Below are 24,539 nucleotides of genomic sequence, written 5' to 3'. Positions count from 1 at the left end.
ACTGCTGCCGGAAGGATCATTCGGCCATCAGTTACATCTTCCGCCTGCTGCAGTAGCATATTGCACTTTTTTGTTCTAATATTTGTATATTTCGTCCCTTTAATTAAATATATACAAAAATTAGAACGAAAAAAAATGCAATAGGTCTGCAATGACCATGCAATGGGGCTTGTCACTCGAGCAGTTAAAAAAAAAAAATTACTATTTCCAATTATGTAGTTGTCTATCAGATGCTGTGCACACACACACTTACACTATAGTCATTGTGATCAGCAGGTTGACTATTGACCATATATACACACTAGAGATGGGGCGAACCTGGAGCATGCTCGAGTCGATCCGAACCCGAACTTTCGGCATGTGATTTGCGGTGGCTGCTGAAGTTAGATAAAGCCCTAAGGCTATGTGGAAAACATGGGTATAGTCATTGTCTGTATCCATGTTTTCCAGACAACCTTAGAGCTTTATCCAAGTTCAGCAGCCCCAGCTAATCAAATGCCAAATGTTCGGGTTTGGATGGACTCGAACCCGAACCTGGTTTGCTCATCTGTAATACACACCAATAGGAGTATCTGGCCTTTCAGCACTCTAAACCACTTGGGTGGTTACATGCGTTCTCTTCCTGCAATTGGTAGAATTTAAATGCACAAGATGATGTTGTGGTTCCTTGCACAGAAAACGGGCATTCCCACAAATCACTAGAAGATGCCACCACTGTATGACGGTAGGGTCCTACCTTGGATAGCCATCATAAAGGGGCCGCAGCACTGCTCTCCTAGCCGTCCAGCTGTTCAGAAAAACAAAGCCAGCCTCGGGTGGGGCCTTGCTGCAGTTCCCTGCACAACCAGATGGATGTTAGGGGGAAAACAGGAAGGGGACACGGCACTATATCCCCCTTTGTGTATATGAATGGTGGGGGTTAAAGGGGTTATCCAGCGCTACAAAAACATGGCCACTTTTCCCCCTACTGTTGTCTCCAGTTCAGGTGCGGTTTGCAATTAAGCTCCATTTACTTCAATGGAACTGAGTTTCAAAACCCCACCCAAACTGGAGACAACAGTAAGAGGAAAGTGGCCATGTTTTTGTGGCGCTGGATAACCCCTTTAAAATAAGTCACACTCCACTTGTCACATCCTAGTGATATGTCATCATGTTATCATGCAGGAATACCTCTAACTGGAAATAAATCGGTCCGTGGTTGTTCCTATTACATTTGTGCCTTCCATGTATGTAAGAAAAATATTAAAATGTCCCATTGACGTAAATGGCGCAAATGTGTTGAGAAAAAAAATTAGTCCTGGTCAGCCACCTTGCCCAAAGGGGGAGGGGAGCCAAAGAGAGAGAAATTCTTTCCTAGGAGACCAAGATTCTTTAGGAAACTCATTTAGTTTTGTATACAAGGAATAAGGGCCCTTTCACACTACAGAATCGGTGCAAAGATCCCACTAGGAAACCCCATCTGCGGACTCTGCGCTGAATCCCTTCTATCTTTTTCAATGGGAGGTCTTACGCACCCCTGCTTTCTGCACTTTTTTTCTCAAACAATTGACAAGTCAATTCTTTGAGCGGAAAGGCACGGAGAGCAGAGGCGCGCAAGGCTTCCTATTGAAAGAGATAGGCGGGGGTTCCAAGCGGAATCTCTGCACCAATTCTGTAAGTGGAGAAGAAGGGGGGGGGGGGAATTATATATCACAAAAGATTGTATATAAAAAAAAAATATTACAAATAATATAACACATAAATAAAATATATAGACTTAATAAATATGGGTGGGTTCACACTGCATTTTTGCTGTCTAACAGATTAGTTTTTATTTATTTTAAACGTACAGAAAAACGTGGTCCAACGTGGTTAAACTAATAAAAAAGGATCTTTCTAACAGATGGCATACAAATGTATCAAATATATGTTAGACAGCAAAATCACAGTGTGAACCCAGCCTAAGTAGTAAGTGAAGCAGCACTGCAGATTCTCTCTGTATCCAGTCCCTCGGTGCATTACACTATGTCCCATACTATTACACTAGACACTCTCTGGGGATGGAGATGCTGCAATGGTTTATTGTTCACTTCGGTACATTTACTTTACTAATTTTCCAGAAGTTGCATTGTGTCCTTCAATGCTCAGTTTTACCTTGGGAACATTTGTGTGAAGTGGTTTACATTACAATAGATGCACATTCTAGGTCAGGTCCATCACACTGACTCTCTGCTATTTATTTAAAGGGAGAAAAATAGTCCAAAACTCAAATGAGCATATTCTGCGCATTCATTGTGGAAATGTACTATACACAAAAATCTGATTGAAAAAGCACTAGGACTAGAGATAAGCAAAACTCGAGTACGATCATTCTGCATTTGATTATCAGTGGCTGAAGAAGTTGGATGCAGCCCTATGGAGTTTGGGAAATAGGCTATAACCATGTTTTCCCAGGACCCCCTAGGGCTGCATCTAACTTCTTCAGCCACCGGTATTCAAACATGATTGAGTTGCGCTTATCTGTACCAAGGACATATCAGTCAACCAGCCTAGTCATGTGTAGTCAAGACGTATCGTCTGAAAAATTGTTAAATTGTTCGGACATAAACAAGAATTATTCTGTGTGTATACAAGCAACGTTTAAACAACTAACGTAAATGCGCTTGCATGTCGTTAATTGCATCTTTTAAGCTGACCATAAAATCATTGGTAAGCCTTCGCTAATCTTTCGGTACACTGTACGTACACATCGTTCTTTCATAATTCCGAACGTTTGTAGACTTGAGTGTACAAACGTAAATCGTAATTGCGATCGTAACTTACGACTGTCGTTTCGTGTATAATGATGAACGATTTCAGGTTGTTCCCAGGAGCGCTCGCTTGCAATGGTTTATCATAAATCGGTTTAAGTGAAAAATCGCTTTGTCTAATAGCCAAAGAAAATTAGGAGTCGTCCATAGCGATCAATGGATATGATGCAGCATTCTGGTTTTTTTGCATCTTTACGAGAGAGAAACTGAAGATGTAACTCCATATTTTCCATTGTCCTTTCAGTTAGTTTATAGTGATGACCCCCATCCGTAAAGTTGATGCAGAACCAGTCACCACTTCACTCATGTTCACATCTGCATTGGATTCCCTAGACAGAAGAGGGCTACATGCTCATCTGCTTGATGGTTTGGATGGCTGGCTAAGGTCACGCACCGAGGAAAGGGGGTACGGGTGACGCATTAAGGGTTTACAATGGTGAGATGGGAAGAATCTAGTGTGAGTATTACGCCTCATGCTTTATTTATGGCTACACTTTACTGCATTGTGTTTGAATCTTTGGCTACTAGACACCTGACATCTGGTGATTCATATCCATAAACCATAACCATATGAGCGGAGCTACACGTACACATTCATCCAGACATGTGGGGGCAATCTGGGAGCAGACCCTGCACCAGCTGGGCTTAGGTACAGGCACAGATAACACAGAAAATTAGAATTTAGATGACAGAGCGCCTTCCCCCCCGTCCCTAGTGTATCTAACACATTAGCATTGCATGCCGTCTGCTGATGTCAATGGCTGGCGTGCCGGGGCTGGGATGTCCCCAGTGTCAGCATAGGACAATTGGTAGTTTCTCTTCCTTTAGAATATTTCTACTTGTACGGGTTTTGGATGATGTTACTAAAGATACACAGAAGTCTTTTCAGATCTTTACGACCAAGGAGAAGTAGTGTATATGTCCAATTTCACTATTATTTCCTCCTAGAGCGGAGGACAAAGCAGCTTCTGACTTCTTAAGAGGACAGAGAAAGGGTAACAGAACTATCGTGTGTCTTCTGATGTATCATGGAAACATGCCAGCGAATAACATTGGCCGGGGTCCGTGGAAAATATTTGAGTATTCGCTCTATAGGACATCAATGCGGTGGTATTCTGGAAATCTGAATTCACAGGTTATGGCTTTATCTAGAGGCGTAGCTACCATAGAGGCAGGGTAGGCAGCTGCTATGGGGCGCATGCAGCAGGGGGGCCCAGGGGAGAGATAAGAACCATCCTGTGTCCTATTGCTTAACCCCTTATGTACTGCAGTGTATAAGTGACCCAATGTTTACTTACATGCTGCAACACAAAAAAGGGTTAAAAAGGAGAAGACAAAGAGATCGCTGCTTCACTGCACTGATAACCCCTGACCTCTGTTCTCTGGCCTTGTGTGGAGGACCCTGAAGGGGTCAGGGGTTATCAGTGCACCAGCAGGAAAGCAAATATCTCATTGCCTTCTGCTTTTAACCCTTTGTTTGTGTTGCAGAATGTAAGTGAACTTTGGGTCACTTACACACTGCAGTGCATAAGGGGTTAAGTAGAAGTTAGTCTGCTCCTGCACCTATGTATTTAACCAAAAGGGCTTCCAACTGGCTCTTATAGTTAAAAACAGTGGACTGACATAGCAAGCAGCCATTGGCTCTCTGCTCTGCCAGTCACTCTTGTGGCTGCAGGCAGGATTCTGCCTCTGGCCACAAGAGATTTTATTTTTTGGCCACATTACCGAGCCTATATATAATATATATATATATATATATATATATATATATATATATATATATATAAAAAAGGAAAAGTCCAGCACCAGTGTAGCAGATAAAAATATTATCGTCCTTCTTTATTTGCAAAACTTCACATGACAGGAAACAAACATGCGATTGTTGACGCGTTTCGGCGTCTCTCACGCCTTGTTCACAACATAGTATGAATCCTAGCTACACCCTTGGTATGCAAGTTTTACCGGAATCCAACTTCTTCAGCCACCAGTAGTCAAATGCAGAAGGATCAGACTGTATAATGCTCATATCTAGTGATTATATCCATATATTAGCACCATATACTTTTACAGAAGACATCGCTGTATAGCATACAACTCATCCAGGCTAGGCGTCTGTAGTATTCCCTATATAGGAATTTCTATTATGTAGAAAATAATATGGCGGATGCACCAGGGACATAAAGCTGCCAGGACATATTAGATAACTATCAGCAGAATTCCCAAAGACAATCCCACGTCTATGGGGAGCACTTGGCTTTCTCTCAATGGCAGATGTTGAGGGAAATGAGAACTGGGCAGATTAGAGATCAACACACCTGATGCTTTGCTGACAGATAAGCCGCAGCTATAGGTGTCTAGTAATGGTAGCTAGTCTCCTTCTCATGACTGGCCAAGGCGCGTGTCAATGTGCTGTACATGAGAAGGTCAGGGGCAATGAGTGGTCACTGGACGCCTGGTAAGGGCATCTATGACCCGAGTTGATGGGTGTGGGGGTCTACTGATATCATCTCAGTATGACCAACAAAATATCTGAAGAAAGACTAAGCTATTGCCGATAGGCTTGGAAATATGATATGGTCTGTCAAATGCAGTTTAAGGGTACAAACACACACAGCAGATACGCAGCAGATTTGATACTGTGTTCAGTTATTTACATCTAATCTGCTGCGTATCGCAGCAGTAAATACGCAGCGTATATGCCGTGTGTGTTTGTACCCTAAAGGGGTACTCGGGTGAAAGAAAATGATTATGTCACTTCCTGGATAACAAGGTGATGTCACTTCCTGGATAACAAGGTGATGTCCCTCCTGGATAACAAGGTGATGTCACTTCCTGGATAACAAGGTGACTTCACTTCCTGAATAACATGGTGTCACGAACACGCGCGCCAACCTGCGCCGGCCCTGACAAGGGGGAGGGGAATCCTAACCACACCCGGCGGAAAGGATCTAAACAAGGACCAAAAGGGGGGGGGGGGGGGAGAAGGACAAGACAAGGGGATCAGAGGAATTTGGGTGCTCTGGACTCCCCTGGGTTGCTCTAGCCCTACAGGTCGATTCACCTCACGCACTCACGCTTTACGCCCTGCTCCCAGGCCGTAACTCGAGCGTAAATCGCCACCTGCCACCTTCCACACACCCAGACACCAGACACTCACTTGGCCACGAACACTGCCTGCTCGTTGGCGAACACAAACATGACACTTCGCTGTATCTGGACCCACCAGTCGCTGTCATACACGTGACCCACTGACCGCAGCCAGACACACATCCACGAAGCACGCACACAGAACTTTGCTATGTTGGGACCCACCGGCTGTCGTCATACACGTAACCTTCCAGCCGCTGCCAGACACCCAAACACAACATACATACACAACTTTGCTGCCACCACCCTATTACCTTACTGGGGAGACAGGGAACCCCAAGAGTGTTCCACTCGCAAGCAGACACACCCACACGGTAGAGTAAGCCACCCAGTCATACACTATACGGTCACACACCGCACATGCACTCTTCCTGGAGCTAACTAGGTTCGTTTAGGCTACAAGACAAACCATCAAACTTTTAGGTTTAATGCATTACAATGGACAGTACTTGGTTACAAAAAGACATACAGACACTGCAAACAAAGAAAACAAAAAGGATAAAATAAGAAAGTTCTAATACTTAGCACAGGATGCGTCGTATGGGTTCTTCCTTCCCAGGGGATTTGGGCTTAGAAAGTGGTGCACAAACCAATTCGATTGGATCCCCAACTTTGTGACGATTACATGTTCCCTAGGTCTCACTTTTATGTAAGACCTGAAAGGGTTGGGCTGAGGGGCGCCACTTGACATCTGTAACTCAGCCCCTTTGGGCAGAGCTTCAGCTGCCCCCCTCAGCCCTCAAGGGAACACACTTGGACATATCAAAAAAGATACTTTCCCAGGCACCATGTCAATGGTACGGGTCCCAGCCCTTGTTCATAACTCATATCTCGTCATCCTGATTCCTGGCATATCAAACATCATATGCCTCGGACACTCAGAAGGTGAGATACCCCTTATGGCATGATGAGGACAGGTAGACAGGCCATGTTTGGACTCCCCGCGATGTCCTCATCATACCCAACACAATGGTATGGCTTCCGTGGCTCTATTTTTTATTTTGACAAAGGTATGAAAGATTTCATATTCCTTTTCTTAAAGAGCATCCACCCCCTGCTGGCATGGAGTCAGTGAGCCTGCCTCAGAGGTGCGAATTCAACACTAGCTACAATCTACTCCACCATCTTCTTTACAGCTCCATGCTTATTGCCCCATGCAGAGAGACTTTTGGTCTTTTACACAGGGTAATCAGACGGCCTGACTCCAAGCTAATCAATAAGTCCATATGATTAACTTGCATCAGCTATGGGCTATTGCTATTAGACTAAATCTATAAAATATCAATCACAATCTATAAAATATCCACTGCACGAATACATATAAACCACACCACACATAAAACCACTTTACATATTTATGAATAGGGACAGGGCTGTCCATATTCCTTACACATGGTGATGTCACTTCCTGGATAACATGGTGATGTCACTTCCTGGATAACATGGTGATGTCACTTCCTGGATAACATGGTGATGTCCCTGCTGGATAACATGGTGATGTCCCTTCCTGGATAACATGGTGATGTCACTTCCTGGATAACATGGTGATGTCCCTTCCTGGATAAAATGGTGATGTCACTTCCTGGATAACATGGTGATGTCACTTCCTGGATAACATTGTGATGTCACGACCCGACTCCCCGAGCTGTGTGGGCTGTGGCTGCTGGAGAGGATGATGGCAGGGGGATGCTCAGTGTCCCTCCAGTGCCCTGTGTCCCTCAGTGTCCCCTCTGCCATCATCCTCTCCAGCAGCCACAGCCGCACAGCTCTGGGAGTCGGGTCGTGACATCACCATGTTATCCAGGAAGTGACATCACCATGTTATCCAGTAGTAAGTGCAGGGAAAAAAGCACTTTGCGCATTTCCCATAATAAGTGTATATTGGTGATTTGTATAACTTTTGGGGGGGCAATACAATATTTTAATAAAAATGTTTACCAGACTTCTCTTTTAATAAAAGAGTTATGTTGTTTACCCTCTGCACATTTTTTTATGCATACATCTGTGAGGACATAGGAGCTGCCCTTGTATTCCCTGACAGCTGACAAGACGGGCAGGTTTACCACTACTGGCCCACATTAAACACTGGTAAGGGTGGCAAAGCTGGAGATCTGAGCAAGGTCACGGGGAGGTAAGGAAGGAGGCACTGAGCAAATAACAAGAACAAATATTCCCACATCAGCAGGTTTTGTAGCTGCATTAGGATGCTGGAGAGGACAGATGTATACAAGCATAGTCCAGTGACATCTATGCCCTGTCACCACGCAGAACTTCCTGACATGTAAATCATTGCCGCCAGTGTCCACCCTCCTGCAATCTGCCGCTACTATCAATGATTTACCATATGCACCGAATAGCATTGATGTCCGTGTCCCCCCTTTCTCCTATTTTATATTGGGACAGAAAAGCGGTGTATGGTGAGAGGTTGTCGTCTCTGGAGGTCGATCGCTCTGCTTTGTATCCTGCTCTACAATGAATAATTAAGCAGCCTGCCTCCTCCTAATGCAGGTCTTGCATCGAAGATGAGTATGAAGTACGGCTTGTCCTTTCTTCTATCTTGTCTGATGGCACGGCATCTATCATTATTACCAGGAAGACTTAACTTGTTCCTATTCAGATCTGGTTAACAACCTCTCAGCCTGGCCGTCATATCAGTCTTATAACATTGATCTAGTGCAGCATCTGCTATCCCGTCCCGCCACACGTGGACAATGCTCACCGATCAGGAGGAGAAGTTGCTTTCATATCTTAAAGTGCCACTGTTGTTTCATTTTTTTTGCAGAAATCAATAGTCCAGGCGATTTTAAGAAGCTTTGTAACTGGATTTATTAGGTAAATATGCCATTATCTGCATTCAGATGGACTTTCCCCAGGTCCCTCTCCCTCTTTTCTCTTATTCACTGCTCATTATCAGGAAATCTTGACTCTTTTACATCAGTCGGGCCCTGTGTAACCTATGGAGAGGGGAGGGGGGAGGAGGGAGATGAGTCGCCAGCAGAGAACAAAGGATTACACAGCTGGATCAGTGTGAAAGCCAGTATTCAGAGGTCAGAGAGGTCAGTGCTGACTTCAGAGGAGATAGTCCGGTGATGTAGCTGTAAATTAACTCTTTGTTGTCCTGTTTTGGTGCCTCATCTCCCTCCACCCCTCCCCTCTCCGAAGAATATCATGAAGACAGGGGGGAGAGCTTTAAACTGCTTTTTCATGATAAAAATGTATTTTCAGCTAATAAACCCAATTACAAAGTTTCTTAAAATCGCCTGTACTATTGAGTTCTGCAAAAAAAACAGTGACACTTAAAGTTGCAATGGTACAATATGTTCACATAGGATATATACTATACAAGGATTCAATAAGAGGCCAGCCTTACAGTATTATAGAGCAAAACATTCACGGCAACATAAAAGTGCATACTCCTCTTAGATTTAGGAGTCCAGTGGGCGGTCCTAATCTGTAATGGACAGCTGTCAACACGGATGCGTACAGTCACTACGGAAGACTGCCTCCCCCTCCTATCTTTTCCCACATATATTAGTTTGCTTTTGTATGTAAGGTCACACTGCATATTTTCTTGTCTTTAGGATTTTACATATATAAACAGCAGGAATCCATAATGGGTCGTCAGACATGACTGTATGACCGCAGCCCAATCCATAAAAGCAAATGGATTTTATAGGTGGTGTCTGCTGTATGATATAGGTGGCATCTCTGAGAAGTGAGAGCCAGTCCCTGTGCCCTGGGCTGTAATCACCACTGAGGAATGACTGAATCTAAACACATCTTTTATTTTGCGGAAACTACTGCGCATGCTCGGGCATAACGATTAGAGATGAGCGAACACGAGCGTGCGTCATTTGATTACGAGTGGCTGGAGAAGTTGGATGCTGTCTGAAAAACATGGATACAGCCAATGGCCTATGACTGTATCCATGTTTTCCAGGACTCTCTAGGGCTGCATCCAACTTCTTCAGCCACCAGTCATCAATTGACGCACGCTCGGGTTCAGACTAATGATGTGTTTACACAGAGAGATTTATCTGACAGATTTTTGAAACCAAAGCCAGGAATGGATTTGAAAAGAGAATAGATCCCAATCTTTTTTATGCCTTATCCCTGTTTATAGTCTGTTCCTGGCTTTGGCTTCAAAGATCTGTCAGATAAATCTCTCTGTGTAAACGCACCATAACCCTAAGGTGTTTAAAGTTCGTTCATCTCTAATAATGATGCAAGATAGATGTAGGACTGCTCTGTCAATCACGCCTCAATACGTTTGATAACAGCCCAGGACTAGTGACTAGTAGAGATGAGCGAACCTGGAGCATGCTCGAGTCGATCCGAACCCGAACTTTCGGTATTTGATTAGCGGTGGCTGCTGAACTTGGATAAAGCCCTAAGGCTATGTGGAAAACATGGATATAGTCATTGGCTGTATCCATGTTTTCCAGACAACCTTAGAGCTTTATCCAAGTTCAGCAGCCCCAGCTAATCAAATGCCGATCGTTCAGGTTCGGATGGACTCTAACCTGAAGCCGGTTCGCTCATCTCTAGTGACTAGTATCCGCCCAGATGACTGGATATGGGGGTGATACTGCACACAGCTATCATCCTATAGACATGGTGGGAAATCATATCTTATGCCCCTTTATGGATCGCTGCTGGTTATTGGTTCAAAATCTTACAACTAAATCTACCCTTTAAAGGGGTTGTCCAGTAAAAATCTTTTTCTTTCAAATCAACTGGTGTCAGAAAGTTATATAGATTTGTAATTTACTTCTATTTAAAAATCTCAAGTCTTCCAGTACTTATCAGATGCTGTATGTCCTGCAGGAAATGTTTTATTTTCAGCCTGACACAGTGCTCTCTGCTGACATATCTGGCCGAGACAGGAACTGTCCAGAGTAGGAGAGGTTTTCTATAGGGATTCATAGAAAACCGAGACAGAGTTCCTGCCTTAAATGTTCCTGCCAGAAATGTCAGCAGAGAGAAGTGTCAGACTGAAAATAAAACAACATTTCCTGCAGGACATCCAGCAGCTGATAAGTATGGGAAGACTTGACATTTTTAAAAAGAAGTAAATTACAAATCTATATAACTTTCTGACACCAGTTGATTTGAAAGAAAAAAATCTAAATTACTTTGACCATGTTGTGTGTGACTTTGCTGAGATTGTTTTTTTCATTAAATTGCACAAATAATTTGTGCTGCAGCCAGGAAAGGGTTTTTAGTTCTCTTGAAAAAAACAAAAAAAAACAAAAAAAAACCACACTATGTTCAGTCTATTGATATCAATGAGCACAGGTATGCCAATCTATCCCTGAACATAGTCTACCTATCAGAGAGAGTTGCCCTTCGATGCAGTTTGCGGTCATGTGACCGGTGTTGACGTGCAGCCCTATAGTTGGACGTACACATCAGTGGGTTCCAATGTCAATCTCTCCAGTTGTTCTGAAAGTAGAACGTCCATCATGGATCTCACAACAGCCACAGGTTTTGATGGGTCTAAAACAGAGGTAGGGAAACCTTGGCTCTCCAGCTGTTGCAAAACTACAACTCCCATCATGCCTGGACAGCCAAAGCTAAAGCTTTGGCTGTCCAGGCATGATGGGAGTTGTAGTTTTGCAACAGCTGGAGAGCCAAGGTTCCCTACCCCTGGTCTAGCATGTCACCCTATCTATGACTCACGTCCGAGTGTGCAGCATTTGATTACCGATGACTGAAGAAGATGGATGCAGCCCTAGGGAGTCTGGGAAAACATGGATACAGACTATGGCGGCTCGAGCATGCTCCAGCACTCATCTCTAATAATCCCGAGGACACTGCAAGAAAAGGGACACATCCTCCAGCTCCAAACCTATACATGCTTCTCCTCCGCTGACCCTGACAGAACAACATGACAATGCAATCTATGCCAAAAGACAAACTCAACTCCGTTACATCCAATCTCATTTTTGGCTCCCGCTAGAGACGATTTACGGCCGTCTAAGAACATAGGCATTAATCACATATCAATTAAATCATTGACGGGACCTCTGACTGCTCAATACGATAGCTGCCTCGTATGAGAGGAACCCCAATGAGACGCATGATCCGGAATCCTCTGCATTATTTATAGAGCCGGATACAATCTGCGCCCTGCACGGTACCATTGGCGCCTAATGACAAGGTGGCATGGATGCCTGACTCATTGTAAATAAGGAAAGCGCACTGTGGAGGTGTTAGGTATAGGAGAGATGTAGCAGAGCCAACATAGTGTTATAACTATACAGCCCCAAATAACAAATCCAGCTCTGCAGCACCTGGATAAGACGGCAAGGTCAGATCTACGACAGGACGATGTGGCGGGAATTAAACTTTACTTATATACCCTCACAACTCCTTATTGGATTGGAACACTTCATCCAGTATATGTATATATATATATATATATATATATATATATATATATATATATATATATTCTTTTAATGGTGATTTTCCTCTCACCTGTCCCTGACCCACTACCGTATATGAAGTCACGTTGGCGGAGTGACCTCTACCAGGCGCCCGGCATGTCTTTACTACATGGCAGCCCCCAAGCTTACGTCTTGACATTGGGTCAGACAATAGGTAAAATACGGTGTAGTATATACAGGAAACGTGCGTCTATAGCTCCTGGATGTAACTAATGCATCATTTCATGGCGTGCAATATAGTATCTATAGGGGGAGATAGGACTACAAAGGGTTAATGGGGTCCCAGTTTGCTCCGTCTCTGGCTAATGACTATGGTATAGATACCGGTGGTATTTGGCTCACAAGTTAGTAAGTTGGCCAGTAAAGGTGTATAGGAGGTGAAGTCATAGAGCTGGTGGTCCTACCTTCATTATCCCAGTGGTCCGCAGGGTCCCCTGTCCTCTTTCTCCTGAGTGGTCCCTGCTGCTCCTCCCAGACTGTGGACTGTCCTCGGAGCATCCTCCATTCAGCACCAGCTCCTCTCCTCCAGGTACATGGAGCCCCCCTGAGGTAAAGGTGCCGCCATCCTGCACCCCCAGAAGTCCCACCACAGCAGCAGCTGCAGCAGCACAGGCTGCAGAGTCCCGTCCATCTGCCATAGTGAGAAGACTCAGTGCCTCAGCCTGGCATGCTGCTCTGGAGGAAATGAGCTGCTAGATGTGTAAACACTCTGACACTGCCCACATGAGGAAAGGGATGGGGATCCTCAGCCTATCTGCATCCTACTGAATCCTGAGAGCCAGCCGGGCACCTGAGAAGTCTGCGGCCACCTGGACCTATGCCATGGACTACTGTGCTGTCAGATCACTGTGCTGGATCCCTGCTGCAGAGGAAGCCCAGACAATGGATCCCAGTCCTCTGGGTGCTGCTCCTTATTGCCACATCTGCTGTCAGATCAGGATTATTGGATGGAGGGGGTCTGTGCTGGGGAGTCACTGTATAATGGGGGTCTGTGCTGGGGAGTCACTGTATGATGGGGGTCTGTGCTGGGGAGTCACTGTATGATGGGGGTCTGTGCTGAGGAGTCACTGTATGATGGGGGTCTGTGCTGGGGAGTCACTGTATGATGGGGGTCTGTGCTGGGGAGTGACTGTATGATGGGGGTCTGTGCTGGGGAGTCACTGTATGATGGGGCTCTGTGCTGGGAGTCACTGTATGATGGGGGTCTGTGCTGGGGAGTCACTGTATGATGGGGGTCTGTGCTGGGGAGTCACTGTATGATGGGGGTCTGTGCTGGGGAGTCACTGTATGATGGGGGTCTGTGCTGGGGAGTCACTCTGTGATGGGGGGTCTGTGCTGGAAAGTGACTGTATGATGGGGGTCTGTGCTGGGGAGTGACTGTATGATGGGGGTCTGTGCTGGGGAGTGACTGTATGATGGGGGTCTGTGCTGGGGAGTGACTGTATGATGGGGGTCTGTGCTGGGGAGTGACTGTATGATGGGGGTCTGTGCTGGGGAGTCACTGTATGATGGGGGTCTGTGCTGGGGAGTGAATGTATGATGGGGGTCTGTGCTGGGGGAGTCACTGTATGATGGGGGTCTGTGCTGGGGAGTCACTGTATGATGGGGTCTGTGCTGGGGAGTCACTGTATGATGGGGGTCTGTGCTGGGGAGTCACTGTATGATGGGGGTCTGTGCTGGGGAGTCACTGTATTATGGGGGTCTGTGCTGGGGAGTCACTGTATGATGGGGGTCTGTACTGAGGAGTCACTGTATGATGGGGGTCTGTACTGAGGAGTCACTGTATGATGGGGGTTTGTGCTGGGGAGTCACTGTATGATGGGGGTCTGTGCTGGGGAGTGACTGTATGATGGGGGTCTGTGCTGGGGAGTCACTGTATGATGGGGGTCTGTGCTGGGGAGTCACTGTATGATGGGGGTCTGTGCTGGGGAGTCACTGTATGATGGGGCTCTGTGCTGGGGAGTCACTGTATGATGGGGGTCTGTGCTGGGGAGTCACTGTATGATGGGGGTCTGTGCTGGGGAGTCACTGTATTATGGGGGTCTGTGCTGGGGAGTGACTGTATGATGGGGGGCTGTGCTGGGGAGTCACTGTATGATGGGGGTCTGTGCTGGGGAGTGACTGTATGATGGGGGTCTGTGCTGGGGAGTGACTGTATGATGGGGGTCTGTGCTGAGGAGTCACTGTATGATGGGGGTCTGTGCTGGGGAGTCACTGTATGATGGGGGTCTGTGCTGGGGAGTGACTGTATGATGGGGGTCTGTGCTGGGGAGTGACTGTATGATGGGGGTCTGTGCTGGGGAGTCACTGTATGATGGGGGTCTGTGCTGAGGAGTGACTGTATGATGGGGGTCTGTGCTGGGGAGTGACTGTATGATGGGGGTCTGTGCTGGGGAGTCACTGTACGATGAGATCTGTGCTTCAGGGTTACTAAGTTTATGAGGATCTGTACTGCAAGGTCAGAGGTCAGATTTGGGGATCTATGCTGTAATGTCAGTGGATCAGACGGGATGTGTGCTGCAGGATCAGTAGGGATCAGGGCTGTAGGGTCAGTGGATTAGTAGGGATCAGGGCTGTAGTGTCCGGCTCTCTGCTCTGCAGGATCAGTAGGGATTAGGGCTGTAGCGTCTGGCTCTCTGTGCTGCAGGATCAGTAGGGATCAGGGCTGTAGTGTCCGGCTCTGTGTGCTGCAGAAACAGTAGGGATCAGGCTCTGTGTGCTGCAGGATCAGGGCTGTAGTGTCCGGCTCCGTGTTGCAGGATCAGTAGGGATTAGGCATGTAGTGTCCGGCTCTCTGTGCTGCAGGACCAGTAGGGATCAGGGCTGTAGTGTCTGGCTCTCTATACTGCAGGATCAGTAGGGATCAGGCTCTGTGTGCTGCAGGATCAGTAGGGATCAGGGCTCTAGTGTCCGGCTCTGTGTGCTGCAGGATCAGTAGGGATCAGGCTCTGTGTGCTGCAGGATCAGTAGGGATCAGGGCTGTAGTGTCCTGCAGGATCAGTAGGGATCAGGGCTGTAGTGTCCGGCTCTCTGTGCTGCAGGATCAGTAGGGATCAGGCTCTGTGTGCTGCAGGATCAGTAGGGATCAGGCTCTGTGTGCTGCAGGATCAGTAGGGATCAGGGCTGTAGTGTCCTGCAGGATCAGTAGGGATCAGGGCTGTAGTGTCCGGCTCTCTGTGCTGCAGGATCAGTAGGGATCAGGCTCTGTGTGCTGCAGGATCAGTAGGGATCAGGGCTGTAGTGTCTGGCTCTGTGCTGCAGGATCAGTAGGGATCAGGCTCTGTGTGCTGCAGGATCAGTAGGGATCAGGCTCTGTGTGCTGCAGGATCAGTAGGGATCAGGGCTGTAGTGTCCTGCAGGATCAGTAGGGATCAGGGCTGTAGTGTCCGGCTCTCTGTGCTCCAGGATCGGTGTGCGGTGAGCAGTAGAGATCAGCAGCGCCGCTGTGTGTCGGGGTCCCGCAGTGCTTCGGTGCGCGGTGTGTGTCAGGGTCCCGTGGTGCTCCGGTGTGTGGAGGCGGCCCGGGGTGTTCCGGTGTGTGGGGGTCCTCGGGTGTGTCGGGGTGGCCCGGGGTGCTCCGGTGTGTGGGGGTCCTCCGGTGTGTCGGGGCGGCCCGGGGTGTTCCGGTGTGTCGGGGCGGCCCGGGGTGCTCCGGTGTGTGGTGGTCCTCGGGTGTGTCGGGGCGGCCCGGGGTGCTCGCTCTGCAGCCGGCTCTGCCTCTCTCCATCAGGCTCCGGAGCTGCGCTCCCCTCCCCCGGCCGCGGCGCTGGGACTTCCTCACACACGTGCTGCTCCCGGGGTCCGCACCATTAACCCCCGCGCTGCCAGCACCGAGCCTCCCGGAGCTCTCACTGTACCGGACAGCGGCTCCCTGCCTGCACCGAGACCGGAGGAAAGGTCCTCACCAATGACAATGTGCGTCCCCTCCATTGTCGCCCAAGTATCGGTCACCAAAGTTCACGGTGGGATTATTGGGAGACGTCTCCGGGCTTCCTGCGACATGTGACGTAATGTGACACAATACCGGGAGTGATAGCAGCCATAGTGTAAGCGGGAAAAAGAAATCACTTAAAGGGGTACTCCAGCGACTTGAGGTCAGAAAGTTATCTAGATTTGTAATTTACTTCTATTAAAAATCTCCAGTCTTCCAGTACTTATCAGCTGCTGTATGGCCTGCAGGAAGTGGTGTATTCTTTTCAGTCTGACACAGTGCTCTCTGCTGCCACCTCTGTCCATGTCAGGAACTGTCCAGAGCAGAACCAAATCCCAATAGAAATCCTCTCCTACTCTGGACAGTTCCTGACATGGACAGAGGTGGCAGCAGAGAGCACTGTGTCAGACTGAAAAGAATACACCACTTCCTGCAGGACATACAGCAGCTGATAAGTAACAGAAGACGAGATATTTTTTTATAGTAAATTGACAGTCAGTTGATTTGAAATACATTTTTGTGCTGGAGTACCCCTTTAAAAATAGTTGCATTTCCTCCCCCTCCATCCTACTAGCGCAGGTAGCATATGGCACAACATGGCAGGCGATATGTCTCCAATTGCTGGCAGGAGACTAGGCCTTACAGCAGTGGTGTCACACTGGCCTCCCTCCAAAACTACAATTCATCATTCCTGGACAGCCAATGCTGAAGCATGATGGGAATTGTAGTTCTGTAAGAGCTGGAGGGCCGCCAGTTTTAAGGGGTATTACAGCGGGGGGGCATTTTTTTCCTGACACCAGGGAGTAAGTGGCTGAGAGAAAAGACGTCCACTCACCTTCCCGGTTCCAGCGGCGGGTCCTGCATCGCGGTGCTCCGGTCCCCGGCCGCTTCCTGGTGTCTGACACGAGCCCGTGACGATACGTATTAGGTCCGCTCAGCCAGTCAGTGACAGAGGCGGGATCTGAGCGGATTTGAAACGGATCGGCCGGGCACCGGAGCGCTGCGATGCGGGACCCGCCGCTGGAACCTGGGAGGTGAGTGGACGTCTTTTCCCCCGGCCACCTCCCCCCCCCCCCCCGCTGGAGTACCCCTTTAACACCTTTGTCTTCCATTGGGATTGGTCCAGCCCAGAAGCCGCTCAGAGTAGTGGCCATAGCCCCCTGATTGTATGTCCAGTATGAGAGCCGCCCATAAGCACATTATATATATATATATATATATATATATAGGGGGAGATTTATCGAACATGGTGTAAAGTGAAACTGGCTCAGTTGCCCCTAGCAACCAATCAGATTCCACCTTCCATTCCTCACAGGCTCTTTGGAAAAATGAAAAGTGGAATCTGATTGGTTGCTAGGGGCAACTGAGGCAGTTTCACTTTACACCATGTTTGATAAATCCCCCATATTTCTATAGCTCATGAAATCCTGTGTTGGAGCGTGTTCACACTGGACTGTAAAGCTGCAGATGTATCGCATATTTCCACACCATGCGTTGCGGAGGACCATAGCCTCTCTGTATATCCAGGGGGGATACACTCCAGGTCACCCAGGTGGAAACCATCCTGTGAGCGCAGAATTAACCCCGTCCTGTCTCATCCCTTAGATCAGGGTTTTCTCACACTTAATTCCTGTTCAGCGTACGCAGCAGGCAGATGAGGGGTTAACCTATACGCAGCTCCGTGGCCGAGCAATCACGGCACTAATCAATAGCTGACAGGATAATGTACACACAGGAAGGCAACGTACAGATCCAGACAGGACTAAGTATAGAGCTGCCTATATATACATCTCTATATATATGTCCACACACAGCCTCACCACACCTCCTGCACACTATAGGGGCCTGTATATAGCTCTGTTAGTGATCAGTCTGCCGTATACTGCAGTGTGAGCCTGTATGCTGGTGACACAGGGGACGTATCCTTCCATGTAGGCGAGAAGAGATGAGGGATTGATCAGCGCTCTGCTCATCAAGCCGCCGGCCATTCAGCACTGCCCGCTCCTGGCCAGCTTTTCCCCGGCACCCGAGGTGAAGTGGCCATTGTTTATTTGATTGTTTATTTAGGTTCAAACCTAAAATCACCGGGCACTGACCGCGCACCGCTGCGTGCAATAGCGATGCGTGGCGGGAGACCGGCGATTTCACAAGCACCATACATTACCTAAGCATGTTGCAGGTCTTCTCCTGCGCTCCGTCTTCCTCCTGGTCCCAAGCGCAACAGCAGCTGACAGACCGCTCAGCCAATCACTGGCCAGGTCCGCAACGAAGCTGCTGCTGCGCGCCGGATCAGGAGGCAGAAGGAGCGCAGGAGAAGCCCTGCTACATGTGTAGGTAATGTAAGGTGTTTAAACAAGGGCTGCAAGGGCATCGGTAACGATGTCCCTGCAGCCCTCGCTAAATGATTATCGGGCCATGGAATAGGCCCCAATAGCAGTTGTGTGGTCTGCTTCCATGGTAGCTACGCCACTGACCGGGAGCTCCAAAACTGTTCAAATCTACACGCTACTGTACTGACATAACCACGCGTCTGTATCAGTACGGTAGCACAAAGATTTCAACATTTGCGGAACTCCCAGCATTCGCATTTCCTTCTGTAACACACCGTCCATATTTACAGACCATGCACAGAACAGGTGAGGGCCCTCTTAAGCCACGAAACTGGCATCGGAGATGGTGACTGCTCCAGGGTGGAGACAGGACATACAGACTCTCTATAATCAGGACACACTTCCTTGTGGCTCCTGTAACATAAAAGAGCGGCACCATCTATAAAAAAAAAACTACAAAATCTACAAGTCTTGAATACAAATTTCCTCAATTTCACCATTTTCCGAACTAAATAAAAAGGCACCAAAGTGCAAGAAGTAGCTGCAGAACACCGAGAGCTGGACAACTTCCTCAAACCACAAGGTCTGAATGAGGCCTAAAGGCAACTAGTACATAAAGCCATAATTGTTCAGAGCGGAACAATCCTTTGCATTTATAATGCCCAGCCTTGGCCTGCTGAGAGTGACTGTATCCCCGCCATATACACGGCCTCTATGTAAGCAACAGGAAATAAGGTAGATAAACAACCAACAATAAAAATATTGTTCTCCGCTGATTGCGTGAATCTATCATATTTAGAATGTGAATGGCTCTCCCGCACATGGTAGTCTGTCATCCTGAGAATACCATAAGGCTACTGCGCTATTGGTAATGTTGTCACATCATGCAAGGATTTGCCACTGCATCATATTTTTAAGGGTCCCTTCTGATGCTCCAGAGCAGCGCTCCCAGCCACCAATTCAAGTGAATGAGGTTGTGCTTTAGTTTTCTGCCTAAACAACCCAGTAACGCTGCAGCTGTACTGTACCTTCACTGTACTGATCAGTGACCGGCCCAGCAGTCAGACCACCACCGATCAGTAAGTGATGGCACTATTACTAGTGATCTAAATATATGGTGGAGCTGCTCCTATGCAACTCTTCTCAGGCTTGAATTATTCAAATATTTGGCTCACATAGGGTTAATAAGACACATTCTTCTACCATACTGGCCAGTATCTAATCTTTGGCTCCGACCCTGACCTTCGTCATGTGGCCGGTGTCTCTTATAACAATGGGCATCTGTCTTATTTTCTATCTCGGAGTTTTTTCTCCCCCTCTACTTTGGATTAAATGTCAGTGTAATATTTGCCGCATAACAAAGATGCAAAAGCATGTAAAAGGATTTCCCACCATCAGAAGCCACGGTAAATTGCTAGGATGTGCCCTTGATCAAAGGGGATCTCACTGCTGGGATGGTCAATGATTTGAAGTTAAAGGAGAACGGCGAAAATTGAAAAAAAATGTGCTGGGAACATAATAAAGCAGCTATACTTACCCATCCCAGTGCCTTCTCTCCACTGCTTACAATACACGGACAACTGCTAAGTAACTAAGTTTCTCCCAGCTTCCTGTGTCCTCACGGTTCAACATGAACTCCCCGCATAACCGATCAGTGACTGCAGCAGTGTCCCGCCTCAGTCCCTGATTGGCTGGATGGGCATTCCTCAGTTGTGATATCACAGCCTCTGCAGGAGGTCAACAGGGGTCTGTGAGCAGTAAGGCAGCACAGTTGAGGGAAAGGTAAGTATAGCTGCTTTATGTATATAGGGGACAAGTAAGAGATTGCGGGGAGGTCTGACTTCCGTACCCCCCAGCAATCTCCGTATCGGCCCGCAGCTTCTTTGTTTTGAATAGAGCCACAGGTATGGCACATGACCTATGGCTCAATCCATCCTATAGAGCCGTTGGAAAGAACTAAGTGTTGTACTCAGCTCTGTCTGGCGCTTCCATAGACAAAGAATGGAGCCCCCAGAGAGAGCAGAGTACAGCACTCGGCTCTCTCTGACGGCTCCATAGGAATGAATAGAGCTGCAGGTCACATGCCGTACCTGTGGCTCTATTTAAAACAAAGGAGCTGCGGGCCAATACGGAGATTTCTGGGGGGTACGGAGATCAGCCCCTCCCCCCAATCTCTTACTTGTCCTCTATCTTGTTAATGGAGGACAACTTATTTTATCTTAGAATACCTCTTTAACCCTTCTTTAAGGAGGTAAACAGGAGTGGGGTCTTGGCAGGGGTCTCAGAAGTTGGACTCAATTTAAATTACGCCTGTCATTAGAAAAAAAAATTATGTTAGAGACCCATCAAAAGGTTTGATCAGTCGGGATCTTAGTGTTCAGACAGCGTGTTCTCTCCCGTCTCGGTGTCTTGTGACCTGGACGGCCGCATAATGTGAGTCTATGGAGCCATTCATCGCACACGTCTCCCTACTGCTTCCCCTGATCGCTCGCGGTCTGAACACTCAAATCCGACTGATCAAAACTTTCAACATATCTATGTGACATGTCAAAAGATTTTTTTTTTAATACCAGTTTTAAGGGGTACGACTTAAAGGGTTTTTTTAAGCAAAATGGACTAATGCATTTTCCGCAGGATAAGCAATGTACAGTATTAGCAAAAACATATATATTTTTTGTGTTTCCTACTAACCCTTTAAAGTGAATGTAACATCAGGTACATCACTAAGTGTTTTTTATATCAATAGACTGCTGCTGTCACAGGGATGCTGGTGCTGCGGTCCTTTTTTTAAGGTGCTGGTCTATTCCCAGGACCAGCTCGGCCTGAAGCACTGGAGGTGGGCCCGACCACCCCCAGTGTGACAAAACCTCCCCCCCTCTGTGACAAGGATTCATTACAATCAAAGGAGCCACGTCACCAAGGGCCGGGGTTTCACCACACAGGGGGTGGGCGAGCCCACCTCCAGTGCTTCAGGCTGGGCCGCTGCCTGGGAATAGACCGACGCCACTGTTCATTTTAAATATGATGGACTTTAGAAGAGGGTTTTCAATGCAAATCTGAACGGAGCTTTGTCAAATCACTAACCTCTTTCCATCCAGAACAGTTGCCAATAATCCCAGCAATCAAATGTGGTTGGTCCAATGGGTTAAAATGTTTTCTAATCATTGGGAAAACAGAATTCACTACTATATTTCATCCCATGATGGGAACTTATAGGAATGTTTTTTTTCCTATTGCATACTTTAGCCAAATATAGCAGACACCAGAGAATGCTACCAGTACAGTACATCGAAGATCACATATCTAACATTCCACCAACACAAAAGAAGGTTTACATATTGGTTATATTTGTGTTGTAGAGGCTGGACTGAGCTGTAGCGTGCATGCCTCCTCCCTCCCCACCCCTTCATGCCCTACATAACTGATATACAAGGATCTCTACTGGTAGACAAGTCCCGTACATCAATCCAGTCACCAAAAAAAAATAAAAGCTAAAAAAAAGGCTTTTAAAGTTTAATATGAGGTCAAATAAAATGCAAAAGGAAAACAAAACCTAAAAAGATGCTTATATCGTTTTACAGGTATCCTGCAGCTTGGCCATTCCCAGCAATCAATCTCTGGCTGGTGAGTGTTCAGTTCCCCTACAGTGCCACCACAGGAGAAATAAAGCATTACATGTTGACTATTCAAACTTCTTCAGCCACCGGTAATCAAATGCAGAGACTTCTGAGTTCGTACGTACTTGAGCATGTTTGAGTTGCGCTCATCTCTACTGCTGTCCACTCTGATTATTACATGGATTCCCAAAGAGGAGAATCCCCTCTATCAAGAACAATCTAGTAGTAAATTAAAATAAAATAAAAAATCCCAAATAAACTAACTCTTTAATGGTGGTGTCTCAGCATTAACAAAAATATTTGGCATGAAAATTAAAAATTAAGTATACTCACCTCAGCTGCAGTGCCAACACTCCCCAGTCTCCTTGTCACTGATTGTTCCTCTCTGCAGGAACTGACACAGCAGCTGAGGGGGGCAGATCATGCAGGGAAGAAGCACTAAAGATAGGAGATCAGGAGCATTGGCGCTGCAGCTGTGGAGGTTGAGGAGAGGTGAGTATAGCTTTTTTTTTTTTTACTCATATGCCAGTCTGTGCGAAATGTAATTTTTTATGACCTTATAACCCTTTAATATCTTAAATTATTGTTGTTGTTTTTTTTACACAAAAACACGAGTCTCCTTTAAATCCACCGTCCCTTTATAAAAGCACAATCCTCATAAGCTGCATAAGCCATATCCCTATTAAAAATACCAACATTAGACAAATGATCAATTAAAATGCACTGATGGCAATACAGATGGTGGAGATGACCGTCCACAAATCCAGCCCCAGTAGGTAGATCATCCGCACGCACGCAGGTATAAACCCCCACTCCCCTCCACACAAGAGTTAACATATCCAGCCATGTAATCAAGAAGAAAGCGGCTGGAGTCGCTCTACAATCTCTATTAATGGGGATTTATTTAAACTGCTCTTTTCAATACATAAAATAGCTCTGATTTTTCTCCCTCTCCATTTTAATACATTTATTCTCCCCCACTTAATCCAGCCTCCATTTAGTTTATGAAATTCGCCAGGCAGGACAATAGCAGAGCAATCTGAAGGTGATGTTAGCCCGGCGTTTGTTTAGTAATTGGATTGGAAGGAGAGTGACGTCAGGTAGATACGTGGGAGGTTACACTCCTTACACCCGTCTATTATTAGGAGATTATTTTTTTTCTCTCTGCTATTTCCGATTGCCTATTTATTATTTCCATTGCAATTTTAATAAGAGGAACAAAGCAAATAATTGTAAAAAAAAAAAAAAAAAAGTCTGATGCCTTGGAATGGCAGCGATATTCAGAGGCAAACTTATCTTACCTGAATATATGGAGAAAAGTGGATATGTATAATACAAGGCGCCTAATGTATCTTCCTATGTATTACTGGGAATAACCACAGCTTAAACACATCGAAACAACTTACATGTATAATCCTATAATCTTAAAGACCGGACAATTTTCTGTTTTAAAGAGTCATGATTGTTTAAACTCAGGCCCTCCAGCTGTTGCAAAAATACAATTCCCATCATGCCTGGATGGCTAAAGCTTTAACTGTCCAGGCATGATGAGAATTGTAGTGTCAGTCTGATCCCCCTAGGTTAAGTGTAACATTGTGCAGGTTTTTCTTTTGCACGGTGAGCTGTAGTTGGCACCATCTTAAATTATTTTTTTTTTTTTAATTTGTAAAATTGGAAAGGTTTTTTAATAATAATTCATTCATTATATATATATATATATATATATATATATATATATATATATATACACACACTCACCGGCCACTTTATTAGGTACACCTGTCCAACTGCACGTTACTACTTAATTTCTAATCAGCCAATCACATGGCGGCAACTCAGTGCATTTAGGCATGTAGACATGGTCAAGACAATCTCCTGCAGTTCAAACCGAGCATCAGTATGGGGAAGAAAGGTGATTTGAGTGCCTTTGAACGTGGCATGGTTGTTGGTGCCAGAAGGGCTGGTCTGAGTATTTCAGAAACTGCTGATCTACTGGGATTTTCACGCACAACCATCTCTAGGGTTTACAGAGAATGGTCCGAAAAAGAAAAAACATCCAGTGAGCGGCAGTTCTGTGGGCGGAAATGCCTTGTTGATGCCAGAGGTCAGAGGAGAATGGGCAGACTGGTTCCAGCTGATAGAAAGGCAACAGTGACTCAAATAGCCAACCGTTACAACCAAGGTAGGCAGAAGAGCATCTCTGAACGCACAGTACGTCCAACTTTGAGGCAGATGGGCTACAGCAGCAGAAGACCACACCGGGTGCCACTCCT

General features: G+C 46.5%; 1 protein-coding gene across 2 annotated transcripts in view; it reads right to left on the bottom strand.

Annotated features, from left to right (window-relative positions):
- Positions 1–20,265, bottom strand: part of LOC138771715 (inactive phospholipase C-like protein 2) — a 76,052-nt gene extending 55,787 nt beyond the window's left edge. Inside the window, exon 1 of one of the 2 annotated variants that reach the window (XM_069951638.1) lies at positions 20,187–20,265. Coding sequence is in view for 1 of the 2 variants with exons in the window: in XM_069951637.1 (XP_069807738.1) it covers positions 12,793–13,026 (234 nt within the window). In the remaining variant the exon portion in view is untranslated. Of the gene's footprint in view, positions 1–12,792; positions 13,787–20,186 lie in introns of those variants that run through there. The other variant, XM_069951637.1, reaches the window with a different exon arrangement.
- Positions 20,266–24,539: the final 4,274 nt, after the last annotated feature.

Source organism: Dendropsophus ebraccatus, chromosome 14, assembly GCF_027789765.1.
Source record: "Dendropsophus ebraccatus isolate aDenEbr1 chromosome 14, aDenEbr1.pat, whole genome shotgun sequence".
In the NCBI taxonomy this organism is placed as follows: domain Eukaryota; kingdom Metazoa; phylum Chordata; class Amphibia; order Anura; family Hylidae; genus Dendropsophus; species Dendropsophus ebraccatus.
Note: the sequence above shows the minus strand (reverse complement) of the source record. Positions and strands in the feature narration are given on the sequence as shown.